Here is a 25,792-nt window from a genome sequence, read left to right as displayed (position 1 = left end):
CATTCTGGTAGAGAACCCAAGCTTGTCTCATATGCACCTAATTGAGAACCCAAGCTTGTCTCATATGCATGTGATTGAGTAAGGGTACAGCTTCGCTAACACAGATGACTGATCCAGTCTCCTCCACATTTGGTAGAGAAAGGGTAGTGCTTCTCAAACATCTTAATGAGTACTTAGTGGAATTCATAAGAGTAATCGAAATGCTATGCTATAATGCTATGCTATAATAATGTACTTGGTGGGTTGCTTTATCAGTGGACTTAGTGTTATGCTATAAGAAAGAATCTAGTGCTATGGTATAATAATGTACTCAATGGAATTATAATGGAATGGACCAAGTATTGTGTCATAACAGGTTACCTTGTGTTATGCTATAATAATGAACCTAGTTCTTGCTATAATAATGTACTTAGTGCTATGCTATAAGAATTGATATGGTTCTCAGCTTTAATAATGTAATTAGGGGAATGCTATGATAATATATTTAGTTCTATGCTATAAGAAAAGACCTTCAGTTTGCTATTATAATGTACTAGTAATTAGTTGAATGGTATATGTATTGAACTAGTACGATGTTATAAAAATCTACCTAGTGTTATCTTATAAGAAAGGACATAGTTCTCGCTATAAAAATGTACTTAGTACTGTGCTATAAGTATGTACTATTAATGGAACTCTATAATGATGTGCTTAATACTATGCTATCAGAATTGATTTAAAGCTATGTTATATTAATGTATCTAACTATTTAATAAGAATGGACCTTGTTCTCTTCTATAATCATCTTTGTGTGATGTTTAGACGAATTATATGTACAGAATGTATTGTCAGCCTTGTATCATCATCACTGCTGGTGATCCGATGGATAAAATCAGTTTTTTCTTATACTGTATCAAAATTTCAAGTAGATTTGGTGTCTGACATTTTTTAAGGATGTACATATTAGTCTGACATGTTTTATTCGAGCTACACCACATTTTCATGGTTCATTGCTCAATGTTATTTTTTTGTTTTTTTGTCAGTTTTCTATTTTCTTATTTTTAAATTAGCAGGTCAACCTTGTTAGATTTATGGAATGATTTTAAGGTGCATCCGTCTGACCTTAATTACTTGATTTTATTTTCATAGGACATTGGACAAAGTTTAGTTTTTGTGGTTTGGTCAATTTTTCGGATACTGTAAGCAATAATGCCGCTATATTTGGTGAATGGAATGACTGTAAGATGCACCTGTCTGTCTGACATGTTTTATATGACCTTGACTTTATTTTCATGGTTCATTTGTCAATAAAAGATTCGCATTGATTTGTCAGTTTGTCATAATTATGCTCTAAGCAACAGGTATAAAGTAAAATCACAAAAATACTGAACACCGCGGAAAATTTAAAACGAAAAGTCCCTAATCAAATGGCAAAATCAAAGGATAAAACACAACAAACGAATGGACAACAACTGTCCTATTCCTGACTTGGTAAAGGCATTTACAACAGGTAACTTATATTTGGTGGATGTAACGATTGCAATGTGTACATGTCTGTCTAGCAGATTCCTATAACCGTAAACGAAGTTAAGGGTTCTTTGGTCAAAGTTTTCTTGGTTTTGTCATTTTATCAGATATTATAAGCATATATCTACTTATTTTGGTGCACGGAATGACTGCAAGGTGTCATATAAAAATACGAAGATGTCTGACTGCCGAGATTAATATAACTAACACTTCATTTTCAAAGAATATTGATAATATTAATCAGTAAAAATGGGGAGCAAGACAAGATATGTGCAAATACTCCGTTGCCTACTTATTAAGTTATAGTAGTTAAAGTCATTAAAGGATAATGTTTAGCCCTTTATCTGTAGGGCAAGAACATTAAAGATAAAGGGGAACTATAAACAAAAGAAATTATCAACAAAAAAAGATTTACAGAAGTTAACAAAACCTAAATGGCAAGTCCACTTCTATAAAAAGTTAATGCTCTTGAGAAATGATTATTATGAAAATAAGATGTGGTATGATAAGTGAGAAAACTATCCACCCGCGGATGTAAGCAATGCAATATCTTTTTAGAGGCAAATAATGACCTGAAAATATTGAGAAAACACATCCCCGATACATGATATAGTCATCTATAAAAAGAAAACTCCACAAACAAAATTTGAAACAAAACATCATTTTAAACTTCAAATACTAGTATACCAGACTAATTTTTAAAATAAAAACGATTTATGAAAAAATATTTTTGACAGACGTGAACCAACATTAACCCCTGAACTATGTACAGGCGGCTCCTGATTTTGGACAGGTGAAATATAGCCAGGTTGATATAAAACTAAGAAGCGGTATGATTGCCACGGAAACTTTTATCCAATAGAGATCAAATAACATTAGATTTAACAAAAATAGTTCACTGTACAGCCTTCGACAATGAGCAAACCTTATACTGCATAGTAATATATAAAAGGCCATGAAATAACAAATGTAAAACAATGCAAAGGCGAAAGCTAAGTGCCTGATTTTTGCACAAAACAATAAACAAGAAAAAAAACAAATATGATATATAGCAACAATTGACAAACACTGAAAAACACGCTTACTTGGGACAGACTCTTATAAAATGTGGCATGGTTAATATGTTAGCTGCCTCCAAATCATCCTCTAATTAATTACAGTGGTGCAAGTATCAGTTCAATATAAAAACTATAAAAATCAGTTTAAAGGGGTTTTTTTCTGCTCTTGAGTCAGGTTATTTTGATAAATTCCCGATTTCATTCTCCTTTTTATTAACTCATTTGAATGCAACAAATTAAAGCAGAAAACCACAAACCGGATGTGGCTGGAAGTTTATTCTTTCCCTTCAACAAAAAAGACTCAACTTGCAGATCTGTTAGTACTCACAGTTACTGACAGCTAATTCAAAGCCAATAACAACTAATTAAATAAACATTTTGTGAGCACTCAATCAACCCCTAACCTGGGATAGTGGTTTTTATAACAGCACATCATTTGAACAAACTGTCAACATTTGTTGCAATTGGCTTAACTCAAAAGACTGCAACAAGGCAATATACAACTGATATGAAAACCATATACACAAAGCAGTAAAATAAGAGTACTTACAATTAATATTCAAATGTAAGTTTATCAAAATGTTCATAAACATGATAATTAACCATTTTATTGCTGAATTTTTCTTCATTTATAATTTTGAGTTTTGAATACTTGTAGATCATGCAGACATCTTGGTTTTCATGATCATCATTCAATAGGTCAATACTGAAGAGAAAACTTATATAGTTGATATTTTCTACATAGTGTGACTTTTCTATTAATATATAAAAACGGAATGTGTTTATTTCCTACGTAATAAAGTGGACATTTCAACATAATAAATAAGAAGGAGTAATATCATCATGATCATAGATGGACAAAAACTTATTCATGTAAATGCAAAAACGTAATTATCGACGAATGAAAAAAAAATATTAGTATTTTGTGGTCTAAATGAACTTGCTTTGTCCACTCATGTAAATCGCTCCATCCAATAAAGATGTACGAAGGAATATCTTTGAAGAACAGATTGCAAAAAAATATTTGTTTAAGAATTGTAGGAATATTGCCCCCAATATTCTACTGGATGGAATAATTTATTTACTTGACTCTTGTATAGGGGACTGGACTGAATGATTGTGCATAGCAAGCTGAAACAACAAAACTAAAATTACATGGAAAAGAGCTTATTTCATAAATTGGCAAATATAAATGTGATATCATAAACACCGCAAGGGTATACAATTCAAAGTGTGCATATTCATGTATCGCAATGAAACTATAACACAGATAAACTTTACCTCATGAAAAGAATACACTATTAACTGTGCTTTGTCAAAAACAATTTCTGTCAGAATATGAAAAGAAACAAGACAAAGATTTCAAAACGATATGTTTTTTTCTCTTTTTTAAACATGTCATCATTTTATTTCAGTTAAAGGATTTTATTTTTTGATTTAAAATATTATTATACTTTTTAAAAATAATAATAATCTTTATAGTCATATAAACAATTCAAAAACATGTTTGTGACAAAATGGAAAAAAAATACATTCATATATATATGATAAACTTTTTACTATCAAACATAATTCATTTAAACATACACATTACTGTATATTCATTATTTGAATCCCTTATAAGTTTATTTTGTCCCATGGGATAATAATAGTCCCATTGGATTTTTTGGTCCCATGGGACTCCAAAAAAATCTATAGAGTGAAACCAAAATCCCATGTGATCATGATCAATCCAAGGGGATTTTCCCCTGTCCCATGGGATATTGAAAATCCCATGTTTTTCTACATAATTGTTTATTCATTATTTGAATCCCATAGGATTTTATTTTGTCCCATGGGGTATTTGAAATCCCAGGGGATAATTATAGTTCCATTGGATTTTTTTTTTGTCCCATGGGACTCAAAAAAAATCTATGGGGTGTAACTAAAATCCCATGGGATCATGATCAATCCCAAGGGATTTTCCACTGTCCCATGGGATATATAAAAACCCATGTTTTTCTAAATCAAATTACAAAATATATATAATAATGACCGTAGAAAAGCAATGAAATTATTGAATCCCGTGTAATTCAGCACATTTAAATTATATGCACGACACTGTAGCTCTAAGGAGAGATGACGGCAGATTTGCAAATGAGTGTTTTGCAAATTAAAAGTATCCAGTGTTAACAGGTCGAGCCAGTGATATTCTTCAACCCAGTTGATTGACATTAACGATTGCCAAATAAATTTACCACAAGATGTAACAAAACGGATCTTAATTTTAATTGAATATTTAACAGAAAACAACAAACTTGCGGAAAAGATAGTATGACACAAACATGAAGTGCAAAAGTTTGTACACCATATACGGATGTCGACCATTACTGTCTCTTCAGTGATGTTAGGGATCGAAACGGTATTTGGAAGGCCATAGATAATGTACTTCAATTTAGTATAGACTCTTGAATTTAAAGAGTCGAAAAATGATGAACGGTTCATATACACATGAGGGGAAAATTGAGTACAAGCCATAACGAAATATATATATATATATATATAGATTTAATTAACTTACCATTCAGCAACCAAATTTCTGTCACTTATGCATGGCTTGTTATCTTTTGTCATAATAAGTCATTCTGTTTTATTTCTATTCCTTTCAAAACAGTCCTGTATTTGCAAGTTCCTACAAATAACAAAACACAATATAGATGTTAGGAAATGCAAGTCTTTACAAAGACATTGTCTGTATCATTCAATGTTTTACACAATTTATTTAAACGTTTGATTGCTGGAATCCTTGGGGTTTAGGATGGAGTCACTACCAGGCCAACGTGTGGGTGATACTCACAAGTAAAAGGTCTATATAGTCTATGTATCTAACATATATCAAGCTCATTCAGGTAGGCTCACCCCCTGTCCTTCTAAATCTGCATCTTTTTAAAAATAACAATGACGTCAATGTCATATAAAACATGACAGACAGACATGCAAACCAAAATATAATTCCAAACACCAAATGTAGTGACCCAATTGCTACCTAGTTACTGTTATAGACCGAACCACAAAAATTAAAAGTTGTCCAATGAACCATGAAAATGAGGTCAAGGTCAGATGAAATTTGTCAATCACACATGACCAACTTAGAACCAAATGAACCAAATATATAGTGGCATTGCTTATAGTATCCGAAAAATATACCCTATTAGTATAATTTAATTGATAGACCAAACCACAAAACTAAACCTGATTCAATAAAACATAAAATTTAGCTCATAGTCAGGTGAAACCTGTCAGACAAACATGTACATAAATCAGGCTGTTAATTTTCTCGTTTGAATTGTTTTACATTGTCATTTTGTGGCCTTTTACAGCTGACTATGCGGTATGGGCTTTGCTCATTTTGTAAGGTCGTATGTGACCTATAGTTGTTACTTTATGTGTAATTTGGTTTCTCGAGGAGAGCTGTCATTTGCAATCATACCACATCTTCTTTTTTATATATACCTTATAATCATTATATTCATCAAATATAGTTGACTTATAGCAAATAGTATCTGAGATACGTAATTGACCACCAACACTTAATATTGATAACTTATCAATGACACGTGGTCGATCTCAGATTGACTCCATTTGACAGACATGTAGATCTTGCAAGGAAACCACCAACCAATTGCAAATATCAAAATAAGTGAGTAATTGACAAGACAAGAAAATGTCTTGACACGCAGTATGAGTTGTAAAATTGAATGACAGAAAATCAGACTTAAAATAATTTAATGATCTGAAATTACAAGTAGTAGTATCGTCGGACTCAAACTAGATCATCATTTACATGTTAAACATGAGTATGGGGACCGCTCTTTTTCTAAAAAAAAAACTACTTGCTATTTTTATAGTTATATTTTAGTTATTTTTAAAAAGTTTCACCTATGAAATGTGTTTTGCTTCTATCCATGCAATATTACAATAAGTGTTTATATATGATACCCGTCTACTCTTATTTACCATGAGTTTAAAGTAAGAGTGCATTGCTTTCTACCACAAACGATGCAAAAAAAAATTAATTCAATTCATTTGACTATAACCATGGGGCAGTGCTTAGAAATAGTCGCACTGATAGCATTGCAAAATATACAAGTATTCTTCGAAATAGACTTTTGGTTGTTTTTGATAAATTGTTGAAATTCTTCCGGGTTTTTTTTTAATTCTTTTTTAACCATGCTTTGTCTCACGTCGTTCGGGTTAATAAGGTTCACTAGAGCCGTGCAGATTAAATCATACCGATTTGACTGGCCAATAACTGTTTTTTTTATATTTTATCAATGCTTACAAGAGCCCGCTTAAAAAATTTCATGAGTCGCTACTTTGGAAATTTCACATACAAATAAGTAAATCAATATTGTAAAAGAATAACATCTCGCTCATTTGACCCCAAAAATCAAAATAATAGGAGATACAAAATTCATGAGGAAATGGGCAAGGATTTAAAAGTCGTGTTATGATATATCGAAAATAATCTTGTGATAAATGACGGTGTAAAATCTACCCTGTTTACATGCATGTGGTTCTTCGAACAGATTCAGAAATACGTCTCAGACATTCTCATTTGTAGCATCTTGTTGAGCTTTTATCGACCTTAATAGGGATGCAATATTTGCCACTATACAATAATTCATCGGTGTTTTTTAACATTGAATTTCAATATGAATCAACATTTTCACAAAAAATGTAGTTGCGGAAGGGGATTTCTCATTTCTGTATTCTTTTATTTTTTCTACCATATTTTTCTATATTTATAATTTTTCCCATCATTGTATCTTGAACAAGCTACCCCGCCATTATTTTATATTTCTTGCCCATCTTACTATATTCTTTATATAACTAATATGAATGTCTCATCTAAACATTCGACTTCCGTTTCGTTTCTATATTTTTGTATTTTCATACTGATATTTTTATTTTCAATTTCAGCGGGAATCAGGTATCACTTTGATACTAAAACATAGAATATTGACCCCGCCCCCTCCATTCAGGACCACACCAATTTACTGAATAAAGATAAGACTATGTCACCAATTTGACATAATTTATATTATTTAGAATATGATTATATTACATAAGAACCTTTCTTTAAATTTGATCTATGCAATAATTTTAACTGCTTATCAATGAACACCAAAGACATATTGTTCACCAGTCTGTGACTCTCTATTGAATTTGATGTACCTTTTAAAATATTTTCGCAAAATTGCTTCGTGCTTTTATTTGTTTTTTGGTCGGGTTGCTATCTCCAAACACTCAAAACTGCGCTTTTCTTTGTAATTCGAGAAATAGTGTGTTACTACCCATCAATTTACAAATTAAATCATTACAGTGAAAGAGAAAAATGCAATTGATATAAAAAGAAGATGTGGTATGATTGCCAATGAGACAACTCTCCACAAGAGTGAACTCTTCACTCTGCATTCTTAACAAATACTCATAATTAACTTAAAAACAAAGTGAAATAGTTTAGAACGTTAAAATTGTTACAAACAAAATAACATAATCAGCAAAAGGTCATAATTAACTTCGTCAAAATTCAATGTCAGACAATCTTTTGTCTTGGATCTAAAATTCCTGAGAAAATATTAAAAGATTTTAAAAGTCGTGTGTTGACACATCACTAACATAAATCGAAAACAAACTGATGTATCGAGTAAAATCTACGTTGTATAAATATGGAGTCCTTCAAACAGTCACAAAGTTACCAGACTTAGACTGTCGAATTTGTAATTTGTAGCACTTTTAATTTAAAGTTTTAATTGCTCTCAATACGCATGAAATATTGGCAACTTGACATTTTCCATTTTCAATTTGAGGGAATTAGGCACCATATTGAAGCTGAACGCTTCTCCCCTCCCCGGTCCCTTTCCCCTATTCAATCAGGATCACCGTCATTTACCGCAACGACAAGCCTTTATCATGAATTTAGCATAAATAAATATGATTATATTGAATGAGAAGATTTTTTATTTCATCTTTGTGCTAATTTAGATATGTAACATATTTTTCTATTACCTAACAAACAAACAAATATTTCATTTGACAATCGTAGCGCCCAAAATGAGCAGAATGATAACATAATTTTCAAACATAATGTAAAGTAAATTAAAAAAAAGTTTAACAAAGAACATTTGATTGATTTTGATTGAATTGATTAATATGAAATATCAGAGTAAATCGAGTAAGAAATTTGTAATAATAAAAATATATAATATGACCCATTGTCCGTTACTCTGCTTCCTTTATTGGACAGCACACCTCATAGTATACTAATAATGTTATTACATGTAAAAGAAATAACTATGTAAATGCATATTTGATCATACATATCATTCTATATCTTCATATAGAGAAATCTGATTTAACATTGTATTCCTATTTATTATATCTAAAACCTCTAATAATTGTCAAATTATTATCAGTGTAAGACTCTGCTAATGTGTAACAATCTTAAGAGCTTTTCGTGCCAAAACAAAGCTTTAATACAAATATATCTTGTTTTGATTTTTTACAACATATAATATATATATATATATACAACTCGTCTAAACATCAACCCAGAGTAACGGACAATGGGTCATATTATATATTTTTATTATTACAAATTTACAACAATGTTAGATCTGTAAATTTGCTTTCGCAAATTATATATATATATATATATATATATATATAGTGTCTAAAAATAGCAACAATCAACATTCAATCTATATAGGTGTGGATCAGTTTGTAAATAAACTGATGCAGTTACTAAATTGAATTATATAAGTGTCTAAGAATGTAACTTTAACACACTAATGAGTATATATATATAAGTACGTCTGAGTCAGTGACAACTCTACAACAGATGTATCCATTGGATCGCCATCAATGATGGTGATACATGGCTGTGTACATAATGTATATACAACTCGTCTAAACATCAACCCAACAATGTTAGATCTGTAAATTTGCTTTCGCAAATTTTTGGTTCTTCCCTCGCCGGGATTCGAACCCATGCTACTGTGATATCGTGACACCAAATCGCCTGCACTGCAGCCGTCCCGCTAGACCACACGACCAGCTGGGCTCTCAAAAAAGAGCTTTCGCTGGCCGTATGTTACCTTTCCACGTCAATTTTAATCTAGCGGCGTACTACAGTACATGATATATAAGGCATGAAGATGTTATTGTTACAGATCAGCTAAATTATCTATAGTAAAGGATCCTACAAATTAATGTAATATACAGTCACAGAAAATAATTATATTTATAAGTACGTCTGAGTCAGTGACAACTCTACAACAGATGTATCCATTGGATCGCCATCAATGATGGTGATACATGGCTGTGTACATAATGTATATACAACTCGTCTAAACATCAACCCAACAATGTTAGATCTGTAAATTTGCTTTCGCAAATTTTTGGTTCTTTATATATCTATACCAATTGAAGAATTATCGATGGCCTCGTGATATCATATGATATGTGATCAGGTTGCTGTCTCTTTGACACAATCCCCGTTTCCATTCTCACTTCTATAATTTAACTTCGACAAAAACTCTGTACTATGTTTCTGTATATATACATACTTATTACGGCAAAAAGTGTAATTAACTTCACCTCAATTTACAAATGTAAATGATAAGAGACGGATTTAGAGGGGGGCAGAAAAAATTTCTAGATCCGCCAGTGATCATTACTAGTGTAAGAAAAATTTAAAATTGGGGTCGCATCTTACAAAATTTCATAATTATTTAATAAATAAAGCAAAGTAGTTCGAAGAGTTAAAGGGGTCCTGCATTCAATTAATTTAAAAACATGTAATCGTATTTTACAAGCAAAATAGCAAAATAGCAAAAAGTCATAACATCATCGAAATCAAATATCAGACCAGTGGCAGATCCAGAGGGGTGTTTTTTTACCGGACGATCAATGTATTTGAATGGAGACATATAGTTGGAACCCCCTTTAATCCTGGGTTGGGACACACCCCTTTTTTTGAAAATGGCTGTCTTCATGGGATATCAAGAAAAGATTTTTAAAAGTCGTGTTTTGTTCCGATACTAAAATAAAACGGAAATAATCTAAGAAATTATATGAAGAGATAAATATATATCTACCTTGTATATGTGGATTTTCAAACAGTTTCAAATTCTAATCTAATATTTAGCTTCTTTTAAATATGTCTGACGACAAAATTATATGTGTAACACAAAACTTCAAACCAATGAAAACCCACAATACAAGACACACCCTCGGTACTAAAACTACTCACAAAGTTTATTTGACCAGAGACTTGTTGATCAATTAACTTTTTATCGATTTAAGAAAACGTAGCCTTTAGACAAATTATAACGAAGAAAAAACTAAGATGTACGTAAATTACTGTAATAGGTATTTTTTTTAACAAACATGTATGAATATTAAAAAAAACATTCGAAGTCTTTAATACGAACCTACCGCCGAAATTGCCTATAAAAGAGGGGTGAAAGATACAAGAGGAACATTGAAACTCATAGATCGAAAATAAACTGATAACGCCATGGCTAAAAAGAAAAAGACAACCAGATAAATAAAAGTTCACAAGACACAACATAGAAAACTTCCTATATATGCATGACATATTAGCCGCTATATAGACGGGAAGCCAGCAAAAAAACAATTAATTCGACCAATCCAGTTATACGTTCAATGCAAATTGGAACAATAACCTTTTATTTCACTATCAAACAGAGTAATCCATAGCACCAGGTTTAACCACCTTATTCCGACTGGTCGTGATGACTGCGTAATTATACATCCAAAACCTAGTAATCCATAGCACCATGTTTAACCACCCTAGTCCAACTGGTCGTGGCTGCGTATTTATACATCCCAAACCTAGTAATCCATAGCCTTTTAGTACCCTATTCCTACTGGTCGTGGCTACGTTTCCATACATTTCGAATAGTTCAACGTTTTATAAACATTAAATTTACAGGACATGAGTAGAAATGATATTACACGGTAACAAACCAGTTCAGATTAGTAGGCTGATGGTACCCACGGGAATGTATCTTCCCCCTTTCCATCGATCGAGTTGGACATTATGAGGAACAAAATATGCCTTTATAATTGTAAAAAGTCGAAACACCATTTAATTCGGCTAAGTGGAACAGTTTTCATGTTTTATTTGCATCCATTATATTTCTACGATTAACAGATTACTCAATAGCAAAAAGAGAGAAAAAAAAGAGAGCGTATTTGTTAACTATATATATATCCACTTGTTTTTAGATGTACCAAAACATGAAAATGCCATTTCACGGCTCATTTACGTTAATACCAATAACAGAAATGGGTCATACATCAAAGCAATTATTGTTAAAGAAGAAAAAAGAAGAAAAAAACAGAAAAATAATATGACGTCCACGGAGGGATTATATCCCACAACCTCCGGGATAGAAGTCCGGCGCGCTATCCCCTGCGCTAAGCAGACGTGAATAATGTGGATTATTTAGATGACTCGTAAATATACAACGTAGCCCCTTCAATGTCCTTTTAGCAAATAACTAACAAAAGATAAAATATTGTTTTGGTACATGAATGTTAACCCTCAGTGTTAACCTGAATAATTTAGTCATTATATTCCGTTGATCTACGATGGCTGCAAACCTCGCGCCCCATGAAAGTCGGACACGGAGAGGGATTGAATTTGTCTGCGAGTTTTATAGGTCATCTCGACAAAGATATGAAGAATGTAGGAAATCATAAAAAGGGGTCCTCTAGCTTTTACTTTATAAAAAATTGTTAATTTTTGTTGTTGAGATGTATATATTGTTAATCATAGTAAGAGATAGGGTAAAACAACACATTATAGCTATTTTTCAAAACAATAATAAAGGCGAGCGTAGCCGAAGGTTATTGTGATGTTGGTTAGCGGTTTATCTAACATCTTCTCAAGCAACAAATCTGGTGAAGTTTTTTTTTAGATCACTATAAACAACGCGTTGGGATATGAACAATTGATTGATTGCTCTTTATTCCCACTTCAAGCCCTTTTATGATCTTTTATGGTATTTCGTGACCGACAGTTTGTATTGGCAAAGGAAGCCGGTTGCCCGGAGAGAACCAACGACCTTCGGTAGGAAAACTGACAATCGAAGTCAAATAAGAAAGAAGTCGAGAGCACTTGCCACGTATGTCGGGGTCAAATAAGATAGGAGTCGAGAGCACTTGCCACGTATGTCGGGATTCAAACTTACAACCTCAGTGTTGACGTCACAGGCTAGTGATACATTAGTTTTGCTATATTAAAGTTGAGAATGGAAATTGGGAATGTATCAAAGTGACAACTACCCGACCATAGAAAAACAACAGCAGAATGTCACAAACACGTCTCCAATGTAACGAGAAATTCCCGCACCCGGAGGCGTCCTTCAGCTGGCCCCTAAAGAAATATATGCTAGTTCAGTGATAATGAACGCCATACTAATTTCCAAATTGTACACAAGAAACTAAAATTAAAATAATACAAGACTAACAAAGACCAGAGGCTCCTGACTTGGGACAGGCGCAAAAATGCGGCGGGGTTAAACATGTTTATGAGATATACTAAGGCTTGGTTTTCGTATATTCAGTTACAAGTTAAAAGGAGAGTAGCGGATTCACCAGAGGATTGCCGATTGCAAAAAATCAGTATTATAATAGAAAAAAATAAGGGCACAGGATGAATAGGGAACAACTGCTGAACTGCATAAAAAAAATACAGAGATGGGCAAAAATATACGTAATATAATGTAGCGGAAGTGCAAAATTAAAAAAAGGCGAACATTATAGGACTAATTTAAAAATGAAATAGACACATTTTAATACACATCAAAACATACTGTCAAAATGTATTTTATCCAGCTAGGATACATAAAATTGTAGTATGTCCTCAAACTTTCAAAGTTGAGAGTTCTAATTAAAAAAAAGAAAAAGAAAATCGGGTTCCTGTCCCTGCCTCTTACTGTCTCGAATTCAGAGTTCATCATGCCTAGGAACAAATTCATCATAAGCTATAAGTCCATCTTTATTTTTGTCGTGTTCCTCAAACAAACCGTCCACTATGTCCTTGAAGTAATCAGAATCTGGTTTGTAACCAATCTTGTTTGCAACCAGGTATATTATTACCTAAAATAGAATGAGGTTAAACTGAAATACAGTGGAAGTTTAAAAAAAAATGAACCCTATGAATATCTGTATTGCATATGATTTGATATATAACAAACCTTCTTTTTTCATCTCTTCTAATAGCATAAATATTAACAATAAATACTGTTACCAATTTTGTTTGCAACGAGATATATTTCTACTTAAAACAGAATGAAATACAGTGGGAGTAAAAAAAAAATGAACACTCAAATGAATAGAAGAAGATGCGGTAAATGAGTGTTAATGAGACAGATCTATCCAAGTCACAATTCGTAAAAGTAAACCATTATTATAGGTCATATAGTACGGCATATACGGTCGTCAACACGGAGCCTTGGCTCACACCGAACTGCAAGCTATAAAGGGTCCCAAAAATGACTAGTGTATCATTTAAACGGAAAAAACGGTCTAATACTAAAAACCAGAAACGAGAAACCATGTAAACTATAAATATCGGTAATCTGTATTGTAACAAATCAATTGGTGTTGGTTATCTCTTCTAATAGCATGAATATTTACAATATAGGTAGGGTTGGTTGATCTATCATATATATGTTAAACCCCGACACATTCTTTACGTGCCTGTCCCAAGTCTGTAGAATGTAAGTAGTGTTTGTCGTTGTGATGCTGTTTGCCTAATTTGTTTTTTTGGTATGGTGTATTTAGCATGAGTAAGAACATTGGTTTTATTTATTTGATTTCGTAACATTGTGTTTTGCGAGACTATGATACTGTATGGGTATGCTCTTTGATGAAGACCGTACACTACCATAAGGAACATTCGGAACTTATTTACGAAGTCATATGTGAAAGCTAGTCAACTTGATTTGATGAAGCACAAAAGTTCCGGCGTGCAATTACCTATAAGTCAATTTTCAAAATAATTAATTGAATTTATATTTCTTGACTGTAACTCCCACAGAAATATAAATTTTAAGGTCCATCTGTCGTTCAAAACACAACTGACATTGATTTTTTTATAAGTTGTTAGTGGCTTTGAACTAGCTGTCCGATAACTGCGAGTACTCTCAGATCTGTTCATTGAGTCTTTTTGTGTCGGGATGTATAAGTACCCGGTCACGTCCACTTGTATTTTTGTCCATCTGATGAGTTAAGCCTTTTTCAACTGATTTTTATAGTTCGTTCTTATGTTGTACTGTTATACCACTGTCCCAGGGTAGGGGGAGGGTTGGGACCAGGCAAACATGTTTACCCAGCCACATTATTTAGGTATGTGCCTGTCCCAAGTCAGGAGTCTGTAATTCAGTGGTTGTCGTTTGTTTATGTGTTACATATTTGTTTTTCGTTCATTTTTTTACATAAATAAGGCCGTTAGTTTTCTCGTTTGAATTGTTTTACATTGTCTTATCGGGGCCTTTTATAGCTGACTATGCGGTATGGGCTTTGCTCATTGTTGAAGGCCGTACGGTGATCTATAGTTGTTAATGTCTGTGTCATTTTGGTCTTTTGTGGATAGTTGTCTCATTGGCAATCATACCAAATCTTCTTTTTTATATTGAAGATTAGATAAGTGTGACGTTGAGCGCATGTACCCATTTTCTTTTCGGGAATAAAATGGTTTTGTGTATACAAAGAAAAGGAGATACAAGGTTGTTACATGTAGCCGCCCTGGCACTGGTGATGGACTGTACACTAAGGAGATAGTTCATCGGTACTGTCATTTTTTCACTGAAAACTTATTATCAGTTTTGAATTAAATAATTTAAGTATTAAAAAGTTACTTTTGGTAGGCATAGATTATATAGTGTTTTGCTTTTCGTAGTTTTTTTTTTTATTTACTCCTTTTCTCTTTTTTTCACTTTCGCTGCTTGACAGATTGATATAGAACTCGCTGTTAAAAAAAATGTGCCATATGTTAATATGTTATGTGCAAAATACTGATGTGTGCTAGTCTTATTACAGTCACACTACTACATGATTTAAGATTAATTGATTGATTGGTATTGTTACACTACAGTGGCAAATATTTCAGGCCAAAAAACGATGTGAGAAAACTCAAGCCAATCAGCATCATACTAAGGGACCGTGCAATATTTGTCAGGCAGGCGGGCACGTTGCAAATTTTGTCTACGACAAAAAAAAGTCAATGTCCTATACTGATTTGGGCTGTAAAAACTCAATGTCCTATGACTAAAGTGCTGTAAAAAAAAGTATGTGTCCTATTACACTACAAACTGCTCAGAGTCAGAAAAAAATACCTTATTTTGACTGGTCAAGAACAGATTTAATATGACTCAACGTAATCTCAACAGCACTCTTTGGTCCCATCTTCACTTAATGTTATAAGTCTGAATGACTGATGACTTGATAATCTTGCTATAATCTGAATATGGCCTCAACAAAATTTCTGTCAATTTTAAGTATTCAATTAAATTAAAGATAAAAAAGCTAGAATTTCAGTTGGATCTAACTTCAGATATCACTTTTTTAAATTTCTATAAATTTTCGAATCAACTTGGATTTTCATAATGGTCCCTAGAAATCTCAGTTGGATTTTGACATAATAGAATACCAGGTTGTTTGGTAATTTGGTGTGTTGCCCTCTTTAAGGATTACTAGTAAATTAATTGGTAAAAGAGTTAGGTTATTTGGTAGTTTGGTTTATTTCTATCAAATTCTATGATTTAATCAGAATGTAAATAAAGCGGCATCAAAGTCAAAAACAGGTCTGCCATTGCTTTAAAAAGATCATAATTTCTTTCTTGAAAAATAGAATACTAATAGTAACATTGTAAATATTTGAAATAAAAACATGTACTGTTATTAATACAACAATTGGTAAATCAGCATATGATACATTTTAATATGTTGAATAGTGTAAGAGATATTGTCCCTTGATTTAAATTATTCCCTTTCTTTTAAATTAATAGAGTATTTTGAAAATTGTATACAAAGTGGATATTCATAGCAAGGATTTGTATAATGTCACTATAAAAATCCTTGTTTACATTTTTTTTTTTCGATTGTCAACAAGTTTGAATAAATCTTAATGTCCTATAAAAAAGTGGTGACCCTATGCCTGAAGTTGATGAAAAATGTGTTTGTCCTACTACGGTTTGCACCGGTCCTACATGCTTGATAAATATTGCAAAGTCCCTAAGAGAGAACGAAAAGAGAAACTGGAAGTATTAGAATTACACGAGTTTTATTGTCTTACCTCCTGACGTGTTAATTTTTTATTCTTGTCCGTGTCTATATCCTTATGAATATTGGATAGTTTGATAGCCTCCTCTTTTAAAGGGTTCTCGTCACACGTGATGTAACAGAACAGATGCACGAGAATAACACAAATAGTCACGAGACTTGTAGAAGTGGTTTGTTTGAGCATTTTCATTGAGTATTTTGGTTCTATGTTATCTGTGTGTTCAATATTTCACATCAAACTTTGAGACTATATTTCCTTATCAAAAGATATGAGAGGACCGAACAAGATAAAGTCATAATCAAATTGCATATATATATATATATATATATATAGTGTGGCGATAGTAAGGACAGGGACCAAATTATTTCATAAATTAGAAAACAAAATGCAAACGAAAAAAGTTTAGAACTGAGCAAACACCATTTGAAATTGCGTGACTTTTTTAAGAATGTCAGAATGGGATGTTAATGCCAGTTTCTATGCCAAGAAATAGATCTGTATCTCATTGAAAATTAACGTTGAGTAAATAATCTTTTTCCACTTAAAAAAAATAAAAGAAGGACAACAAATTAAACCTTAAGAACCTAATCAATCCGATGCCTTCCCCTATTCTCTTGCTACTTCGTATTATGCCGATCGAGTCACGCGTTGGTGCTCTGAGCGTTTGTGTTCTTTTACAAGAAGAGAAATTGGTACTCTGTCGATATAGTATAAATTGAATTAATTAAAGATATATGTTATTAATGTATAATTTAGTACGTGAACACTCAAAACAATAAAGGTTTAGATGGGGATCCTTACTGAATTTCTTTATTTTTGTATTAAACCGGCATTTTAGGCCATGTTTCTTTATTCTTAACATTTTTGGCCTTTTATTCTATTCTGCACTTTTTGCTTTTATATTCTCTATTCTGTAGACTCCATCGCGACCCTCTAATATATCTATAGTATTTTATCTTTATCTTCTAGTACATTATAAGTGTATTAGTTCACAAAGTACATGAACATGTGTGATAAGATGAAAATACACGTGTAGTTAAGTATTAAAGATATTGATATTTTTAGATAAAGACATAACACTAAAATGATTACGAGTTCGAGTTTCCTAATTGCTGCAATATTATGTTCATTAATAACACTATCAATCTGCGAGGAAGATGAGGCAACGAGTCTTGCTAAAGTTTTTGACGAAATGGATACTAACGGGAATAAGAAAGTAACATTTAAAGAGGTAAGAATTTATTTAAAGTCATGTGCATTTAGAAAAAAAAAGGGGGGGGTTATCAAGCCAACTTTTGCAGTAAGAATTGTCAAACGTCATAAAATTACTAGTAATACATGTGTCGTATACATGTTGTTCAATAACGATGGGCCGCCCCCTCGCCCTTTGATCCGCATCTGATTTAAATTGAATTTGGAACAACACAAATATGTAGTGAAGGTAAACAATTCTTTAGGTATGAGTAAACGGATATGTGGTTAAAATCGACGAGACAGCAACCCAATGACACAATCAAAAAACATCTAGGGGTCGAAGTACATTATAATAATCTGGACTTATTCCAAAAACACATCCAAAAGTCCTTTTAAATGTTTTAATACACGATTAATGCGGGGGGGAAATTGATCCCATATCACATGTTCATAGTGTTCAATGATATGTTACAGTAAATGAGTTTTTTTTTTTATCAAATTGATACGCTATGTCTTGTCCGAATCTTGTGGCGTTGCATATAGTTTTTATACGCCCGTCGTCTTTTAGACGGGACGTATTATGGTATACCGTTGTCCGTCTGTCCGTCCGTCGTCCACACTTCGGACAATAACTCCAAAACACTTTCACCAATTTCCATGAAACTTCAGTGAATTGTTTATATCTATTGACGTAAGCTCCCTTTCGTTTTTTTTTTAATTTCAGATTTTAAGTTTTGGATTTATGGGGCTTTATTCATAAAAAGGGGTGATTTTCAACACTTCGGACAATAACTCAAAAAGGCTTTTACCAATGTCCATGAAACTTTGGTGAATTGTTTATATCTATTGATATAAGCTCCCTTTCAATTTTTATAAATTTCAGATTTTAAGTTTTGGATTTATGGGGCTTTATTAAAAAAAAGGGGGGATTTTTAACACTTCGGACAATAACTCAAAAAGGCTTACACCAATGTCCATGAAACTTTGGTGAATTGTTTATATCTATTGATGTAAGCTCCCTTTCAATTTTTATAAATTTCAGATTTTACATTTCCGTGTTATGAATTTTTATGCTTAAAAAAGGGGGGATTTTTTCCAATTTTGGGACAATAACTAACACTTTCACAAAATTGTATGCAACTTTGATAAATTGTTTATATCTATTGACCTTAATAGTGCCAATTTTTTTGTGCATTTTTATTTATTATTTTTTTTTTTTTTGGGGGGGGGGGTATTTGACAGGGCACACACTATTTCTAGTTGATCATATAAATTCATTTAAAGCATAAAAGACAAGTTAAAAGAGCAACGGGCGTATCATGCGCTAAAGCTCAGCCCTTTATTATAGTTTATCATGACAGATACACTTTTCGGCCTTAAAACATGGTTACGTGCTAAAAATATATAAAAAAAAAAAAAATTAATAAATGGATGGGGTACTTGATTCTGTATTCTCTATTTTTGTATGGCATTTTTCTCTATTCCTTATATTTTGCCAACCAATTAATTTCTCTATCCTTTATATTTTTGGTCCACTATGCACGTTTCATCCATTGTTCTTTTTTCTGTAAACTCGATCCAGACATTCATAATTGCTCTTAGAAGATAACAACTGAATTCAACAATAGGTTTATTTACAACATACACAACTGGAGGTTATAAAGCAATACTACATGTACTATATACGATCATATACAAAACACAGAAATCATCGCAACGTCAACCTTTGAAGTCAAATTACTAGGTCAATTGACATTTTAAGCCTACTTTGGTTAATTTCCGGGCAAAACCACAATTACATAATGACTATTGAGAAATTTCTGAATGAAACATGTGGAATCAATAAGCCTTATCCAGAAGGGGAGATCTGCTAATGAACTTTCAGAAAATATTCAAAACTTCCTTTATTTTACCTATAAATCATTAGAGAAATTCTATTTCCAAAGTACTTTAGATTTCAAGTTAATAATATCTCTTTCCTTAACAAAAATATGGACAATCATTTGCGTCCCTAATGAGTCAATTTGGAGACAAAATACACGTCTGGCGTAGAAAAGCCCGGTATCTAAGATGAGCATATATATATATATATATATACAACTCGTCTAAACATCAACCCAACAATGTTAGATCTGTAAATTTGCTTTCGCAAATTTTTGGTTCTTCCCTCGCCGGGACTCGAACCCATGCTACTGTGATATCGTGACACCAAATCGCCTGCACTGCAGCCGTCCCGCTAGACCACACGACCACCTGGGCTCTCAAAAAAAGAGCTTTCGGTGGCCATATGTTACCTTTCCACGTCAGTTTTAATCTAGCGGCGTACTACAGTACATGATATATAAGGCATGAAGATGTTATTGTTACAGATCAGCTAAATTATCTATAGTAAAGGATCCTACAAATTAATGTAAGATACAGTCACAGAAAATAATTATATTCATAAGTACGTCTGAGTCAGTGACAACCCTACAACAGATGTATCCATCGGATCGCCATCAATGATGGTGATACATGGCTGTGTACATAATGTATATACAACTCGTCTAAACATCAACCCAACAATGTTAGATCTGTAAATTTGCTTTCGCAAATTTTTGGTTCTTCCCTCGCCGGGACTCGAACCCATGCTACTGTGATATCGTGACACCAAATCGCCTGCACTGCCATATATATATATATTTGAAAATCAACAGAATATAAAATTGAGAATTTCGACTTTGTATTTTGAATTGAAACAACTCGGGTATTTGTGCCATGTTAAATGAATCAAAAACTTGTATTTTCAAGTTTGTGTAAAACCTTTCGAGTGTGTTAAAATCTGCGGATGCCGGATAAAATTAAGATAATGCTTGGAACACAAGAAATGCATTTATCATTATTGTTCGGATATTCACATAAATTGTATGTAGATATAAGAAGATATGGTATGAGACAACTCTTTGTCCTAGTAAAAAAATTGTAAAAGTAAACCATTATAGGTCAAAAAACGGACTTCAACACGAAGCCTTGGCTAATGCCGAACAACAAGTTATCAACGGATCCAAAAATTGACCAAGGTAGAACCATTCAAACAGAAAAACCAAAGGTCTAATCTTGGTCTAATCTTTATAAAAAAAAACGAGAAACACTTATGAACCACATCAACAACCGACAACTGAACAACAGGTTCCTGAATTAGGACATCTGCAAACAAATGCAGCAGATTTAAACTTTTTAAATTGCACCTCCTTTACCCTAATATGAAATAATAGTGTAGCATAAAATTGAGAAAGAAAATGGGGAATGTGTCAAAGCGACAACAACCCGACCATAGAGCAGACAACAGCCGAAGGCCACCAATGGGTCTTCAATGTAGCGAGATTTCCCGCACCGTAGGTGTCCTTCAGCTGACCCCTAAACATATGTATACTAGTACAGTGATAATGGACGTCATACTAAACTCCGAATAATACACAAGAAACTAAAATTAAAAATCATACAAGACTGACAAAGGCCAGAGGCTCCTGACTTGGAACAGGCGCAAAATTGCGGTGGGGTATGTATGTCCATATTTCAGTATTCACAAAAAAAAAGGTACCTTTTTAAACGTGTCCAATGACGGAAAGCTATCTGGACAATTTTATATTTTCGGACTAGATCTAACAATCGGTTCCACAATTTTCAGATTCTTTTTTATATTCATCTGGTTCAGCTGTTTTTTACAGTTCAGAATATACAAAAAGCACTATTGAAAGTTATAGTGGGCTGTCTTGAACTCTCTTATAAACTAACGGATCTTTTCAATAGGTTTAAACAGACACATCTAACATACATTGTAAATAGTTATGGTGCGACTGGGATACAAGTAGGAGGTTTAGCTAGCTATTAAACCAGGTTCAATCCACCATTTTCTACATAAGAAAATGCCTATACCAAGTCAGGAATATAATAGTTGATATCCATTCGTTTGATGTGACTGAAGTTTTGCCACTTGATTAGAGACTCTCCGTTTTGAATTTTCTAGTATTTTTGTGATTTTATTTTTTGATAAAATGAAGATGTAAGAATATAGCTATATACATTTCTATTGTCATGATACATTGGTTTTTTTATTGTAGGTTTCAACATTTTTGTCAAGTAAAGGGTTGAATCAGGACGATCAAGATTTTAAAAGAACAGTTCAAACATTTATGGATAGCTACGACAAAAACAAAGACAAAATTATAACTTATGATGAATTCGTACCTAAACATGACGAACTTTGAAACGTCAAATACTAGAAGATATATATGTTATCAATGTTACTGATATATAAATAACGATGCACTTGAAACGACTGTAGAGTGACACGAGAAACATTTGCTTTAAATGTGTATTGCAAATGTACATGTATACATGCTGTGAGCATTATTATATGAACATTTATAAAAATACTTAACAATGTTCAAACATATGCTTTGTTTGTTTTATAAAAAGGACATAACATATAAGTAAAATATTTTTTTTTTAAAAGTAAAAGGGCAAACTTTAATTTCGCATTTAGTGTACCATTGTATATGTTTAATAGTTTATACTGGACGTTACGCAAACAACACATAGTCAATAAATTTGCATGCATACATACTCCACACACCCTTCAAAAAAATACTGATGACTGGTAACGTTTAATATTTATGATTTTACTATTGTAGAAGTGTAAAAACAAATAAATGTTTATCACGAGAACATTTTGACTAACCTTATTTTCACTAGAACAACTACACTGCGCCTTTTGGTTAAAAGAGGGACGAAAGATACCGAAGGGACAGTCAAACTCATAAATCGAAAATAAACTGACAACGCCATGGCTAAAAATGAAAAAAGACAAACAGACAAACAATAGTACACACAACATAAAAAAAAAGAATAATCAACACGAACCCCATTAAAAAACTAGGGGTAATCTCAGGTGCTCCGGAAGGATAAGCAGATCCTGCTCCACATGTGGCACCCGTCGTGTTGCTTATTTTAAAACAAATCCGGTAAATAGTCCAATTCGGTAGGTCACAAGGGAAGGGGATTGTATTTACGAAGTAAGGAACATTATTGTTATCACGCAGGTTCACAAGGTAATAAATAGATGGCAGGAAATACATGCCACCTCATTGGCGGATCCAAAGGGGGGGGGGGGGTCGGGGGTTGGAACCCCCCTTTTTTTTTTGGACGATCAATGCATTTGAATGGGGACATGTGGTTGGAACCCCTCCCCTTTTATCCTGGGTTGGGAATCCCCCTTTTTAAAATGGCTAGATCCGCCTCTGTACCTTAACCAACAGCCTTATTATTCTGAGTCAGAATCCACAGTCTTATATCTAGTTAAAAACGAAGTGTTGTATTGTTTGTGCTAATATGTTTTGTTTGTGTTTAGGTTTTAGAATTTTATTGTGGTTAGACTCTAGTTCTTAGCTACTGTAGGCAGTCTGTTGATTATGGAATTAACCTTTCTAACATTCTTACATTCAAACCTTTACATAATAATACGTTTTAATTATAAAATCGTTAACACAGACATTTGACAGTTCTTTGGTTTTTAAAGATATCGTGAAAATTGGCTGCTATCTAAATTGGCTGTCAGCTTGAGTCTGGTGATTTTAATTGGACATTGTTTTTTTATTTACTTGAAAAAAGTACTTCAGCCCGGTTTGAAAAAAATGTTTATATTTGTTCTAATTGTGGTCTTTAATTTATTTGTACTTATAAAGGTACAATCTGTGGACAATTATGACAAATGAAGTTACATTTGTTCACATTATGTTTTCCCGATTCGTGCGTCCGGTCTTCAAGTATCAGGCGGTTAAGACCAGGTTTAGGGTAGTTTGTTGGCATAAAAGTTGGACACTTTTTATATATGTTCATTATGAAGTGAACAGTTTAAGGTATATGTCAAATTAGGGATCGGGCTACGATTTCACAGTTCCTAGTGCATGGAAATGTTTTTTGTTGAAGGTCTTCGTTTTGTTATCTTGTAGCGGATTTAACATTTAGAAAGCAAAAGGCACGGATTTCTTATCTGATTTGCAAATTACGAATTCTCAGACCAGCTTGCAGTTTCTTATTATAATCCTTTACTGTAAAATAATATATGCACTAAAACAGAAGATGTGTTGTGATTGTGAATGAGACGTCTCTTTACAAGAGACGAAATTGAACAGAAACTAATAACTATAGGTCATGCACCGTACGGTATTCAACAATGAACAAAGCCCACACCACATAGTCAGTAATAAAAAGCCCCGAAATGACAAATGTAAAACAAATATGTAACACAGCAACAAACGACAACCACTGAATAACAGGCTCCTGACTTGGAACAGGCACATACGTTTACGGAATGTAGCGGGGTTAAACATGTTAGCGGGAACCCAACCCTCCACCTAACATGGGACAGTGGTGTAACAGTACAACATACGAACAAACTATACAAATCAGTTGAAAAAGGCTTAACTCATCAGATCGATACGAAAAAGAAATACATCTAAAAAAAACAGAGTGGACGTGGCCGGGTACTTGTACATCCCAACAACGAAACGACACTAAGTAATTTTCTCTCCATTGAAACATCAAATAAAGAGAGAGGGCTCATCCGTCTATACCGATCTTCATTTAACAGTTGAAATCACTAGTGCAGTTTCCCGCTATTAGATTTCCAAATTTTACTGGCACAATCATTTCAGCAGCTATTGATTTGGAAAAAGCAAGTGTTAAATCCCTCCAATTAATTTACCATGTGAGGTATGAGTTTATCTCATTGTTGAAAGCCGCACTTCGGCATAGAGATGATACCTTCTACTAATATTGTCTGTTTATGATAGTGATCTAATTGGTAAGCATACCACATCGTCGTACTTTTGTAGTATGTATAGTTATGGTGTTAAGTGATTGTCTTTTAACCTTTTTGTAAATTCTTTGTGTCTTACAAGTACATGTTTGATACATCATGTTTAAAGCCAGTCTGATATATGTATCTATGCATTTAAATTGATATCATCTTGGAGTTAACAGCTCAAAAGCCGAAAAAAAATATTAACTCGAACTATTAAACCGTTGGTTTTCTCGTTTGAAAGGTTTTACACTAGTAATTTTGGGGCCCTTTATAGCTTGTTGTTCGGTGTGAGCCAAGGCTCCGTGTTGAAGGCCGTACATTGACCTATAATGGTTTACTTTTATAAATTGTTATTTGGATGGAGAGTTGTCTCATTGGCACTCACTCCACATCTTCCTATATCTATCTACGGAATTATGCTAACTGAACATATGTGTTGCACATGTCAACCTTCCATGAACCTAGCTCTGCTAATAAGATAAGGAACATCAACGGCTTGTTGTTTCTCTTTAATACAACTATGAACACATCATTTCGATGGAATTTGTAATAATGCATCGTTAAATATCAAATGGCAATCGGTGCGATACTATAAGCAAGTGTTTTCAACATTTGTATTAAGATTTTAGCAACTACTTGCGTACCAAGAACCTACTAAAGAAATGTTTTCTAGGTGGTAAGAACGGTTAGAAATCGTTCCTGTGGGAAGTTTTTGGTTAGCGAAAAGTCGCTAAAATATTAATCCAAATGTTGAAAACACATGCTTATAGTATAGCACCAATTGACAGTTATGAAAAAAATTAAGTAAAAACAAATACACACTTGTAC

General features: G+C 33.0%; 2 protein-coding genes across 2 annotated transcripts; one reads left to right on the top strand and one right to left on the bottom strand.

Annotated features, from left to right (window-relative positions):
* Window positions 1-13,514: 13,514 nt before the first annotated feature.
* LOC134699883 (uncharacterized) lies at window positions 13,515-17,165 on the bottom strand. The gene is made up of 2 exons (XM_063561285.1): window positions 16,939-17,165; window positions 13,515-13,739 (listed from the first exon to the last, which is right to left on the bottom strand). Exons 1-2 carry the CDS (start codon window positions 17,113-17,115, stop codon window positions 13,587-13,589), a joined length of 330 nt encoding a protein of 109 aa, XP_063417355.1. The 5' UTR covers window positions 17,116-17,165; the 3' UTR covers window positions 13,515-13,586.
* A 740-nt stretch (window positions 17,166-17,905) lies between these two features.
* On the top strand, window positions 17,906-22,589 carry LOC134699733 (16 kDa calcium-binding protein-like). Its single transcript, XM_063561162.1, has 2 exons — window positions 17,906-18,157; window positions 22,221-22,589. Exons 1-2 carry the CDS (start codon window positions 18,011-18,013, stop codon window positions 22,365-22,367), a joined length of 294 nt encoding a protein of 97 aa, XP_063417232.1. The 5' UTR covers window positions 17,906-18,010; the 3' UTR covers window positions 22,368-22,589.
* The last annotated feature ends 3,203 nt before the right edge of the window (window positions 22,590-25,792 follow it).

This window comes from Mytilus trossulus, unplaced genomic scaffold (assembly GCF_036588685.1).
Source record: "Mytilus trossulus isolate FHL-02 unplaced genomic scaffold, PNRI_Mtr1.1.1.hap1 h1tg000085l___fragment_1__unscaffolded, whole genome shotgun sequence".
Lineage (NCBI taxonomy): Eukaryota > Metazoa > Mollusca > Bivalvia > Mytilida > Mytilidae > Mytilus > Mytilus trossulus.
Note: the sequence above shows the minus strand (reverse complement) of the source record. Positions and strands in the feature narration are given on the sequence as shown.

Bases quoted from the DNA above. Each gene is read 5' to 3' on its own strand.
- LOC134699883 (XM_063561285.1), bottom strand. From the start codon at position 17,115: ATGAAAATGCTCAAACAAACCACTTCTACAAGTCTCGTGACTATTTGT. The intron at 13,740-16,938 runs GTAAGACAATAA...ATTCTATTTTAG, and splicing joins AAAAATTAACACGTCAGGAG to GTAATAATATACCTGGTTGC.
- LOC134699733 (XM_063561162.1), top strand. From the start codon at position 18,011: ATGATTACGAGTTCGAGTTTCCTAATTGCTGCAATATTATGTTCATTA. The intron at 18,158-22,220 runs GTAAGAATTTAT...TTTTTATTGTAG, and splicing joins AGAAAGTAACATTTAAAGAG to GTTTCAACATTTTTGTCAAG.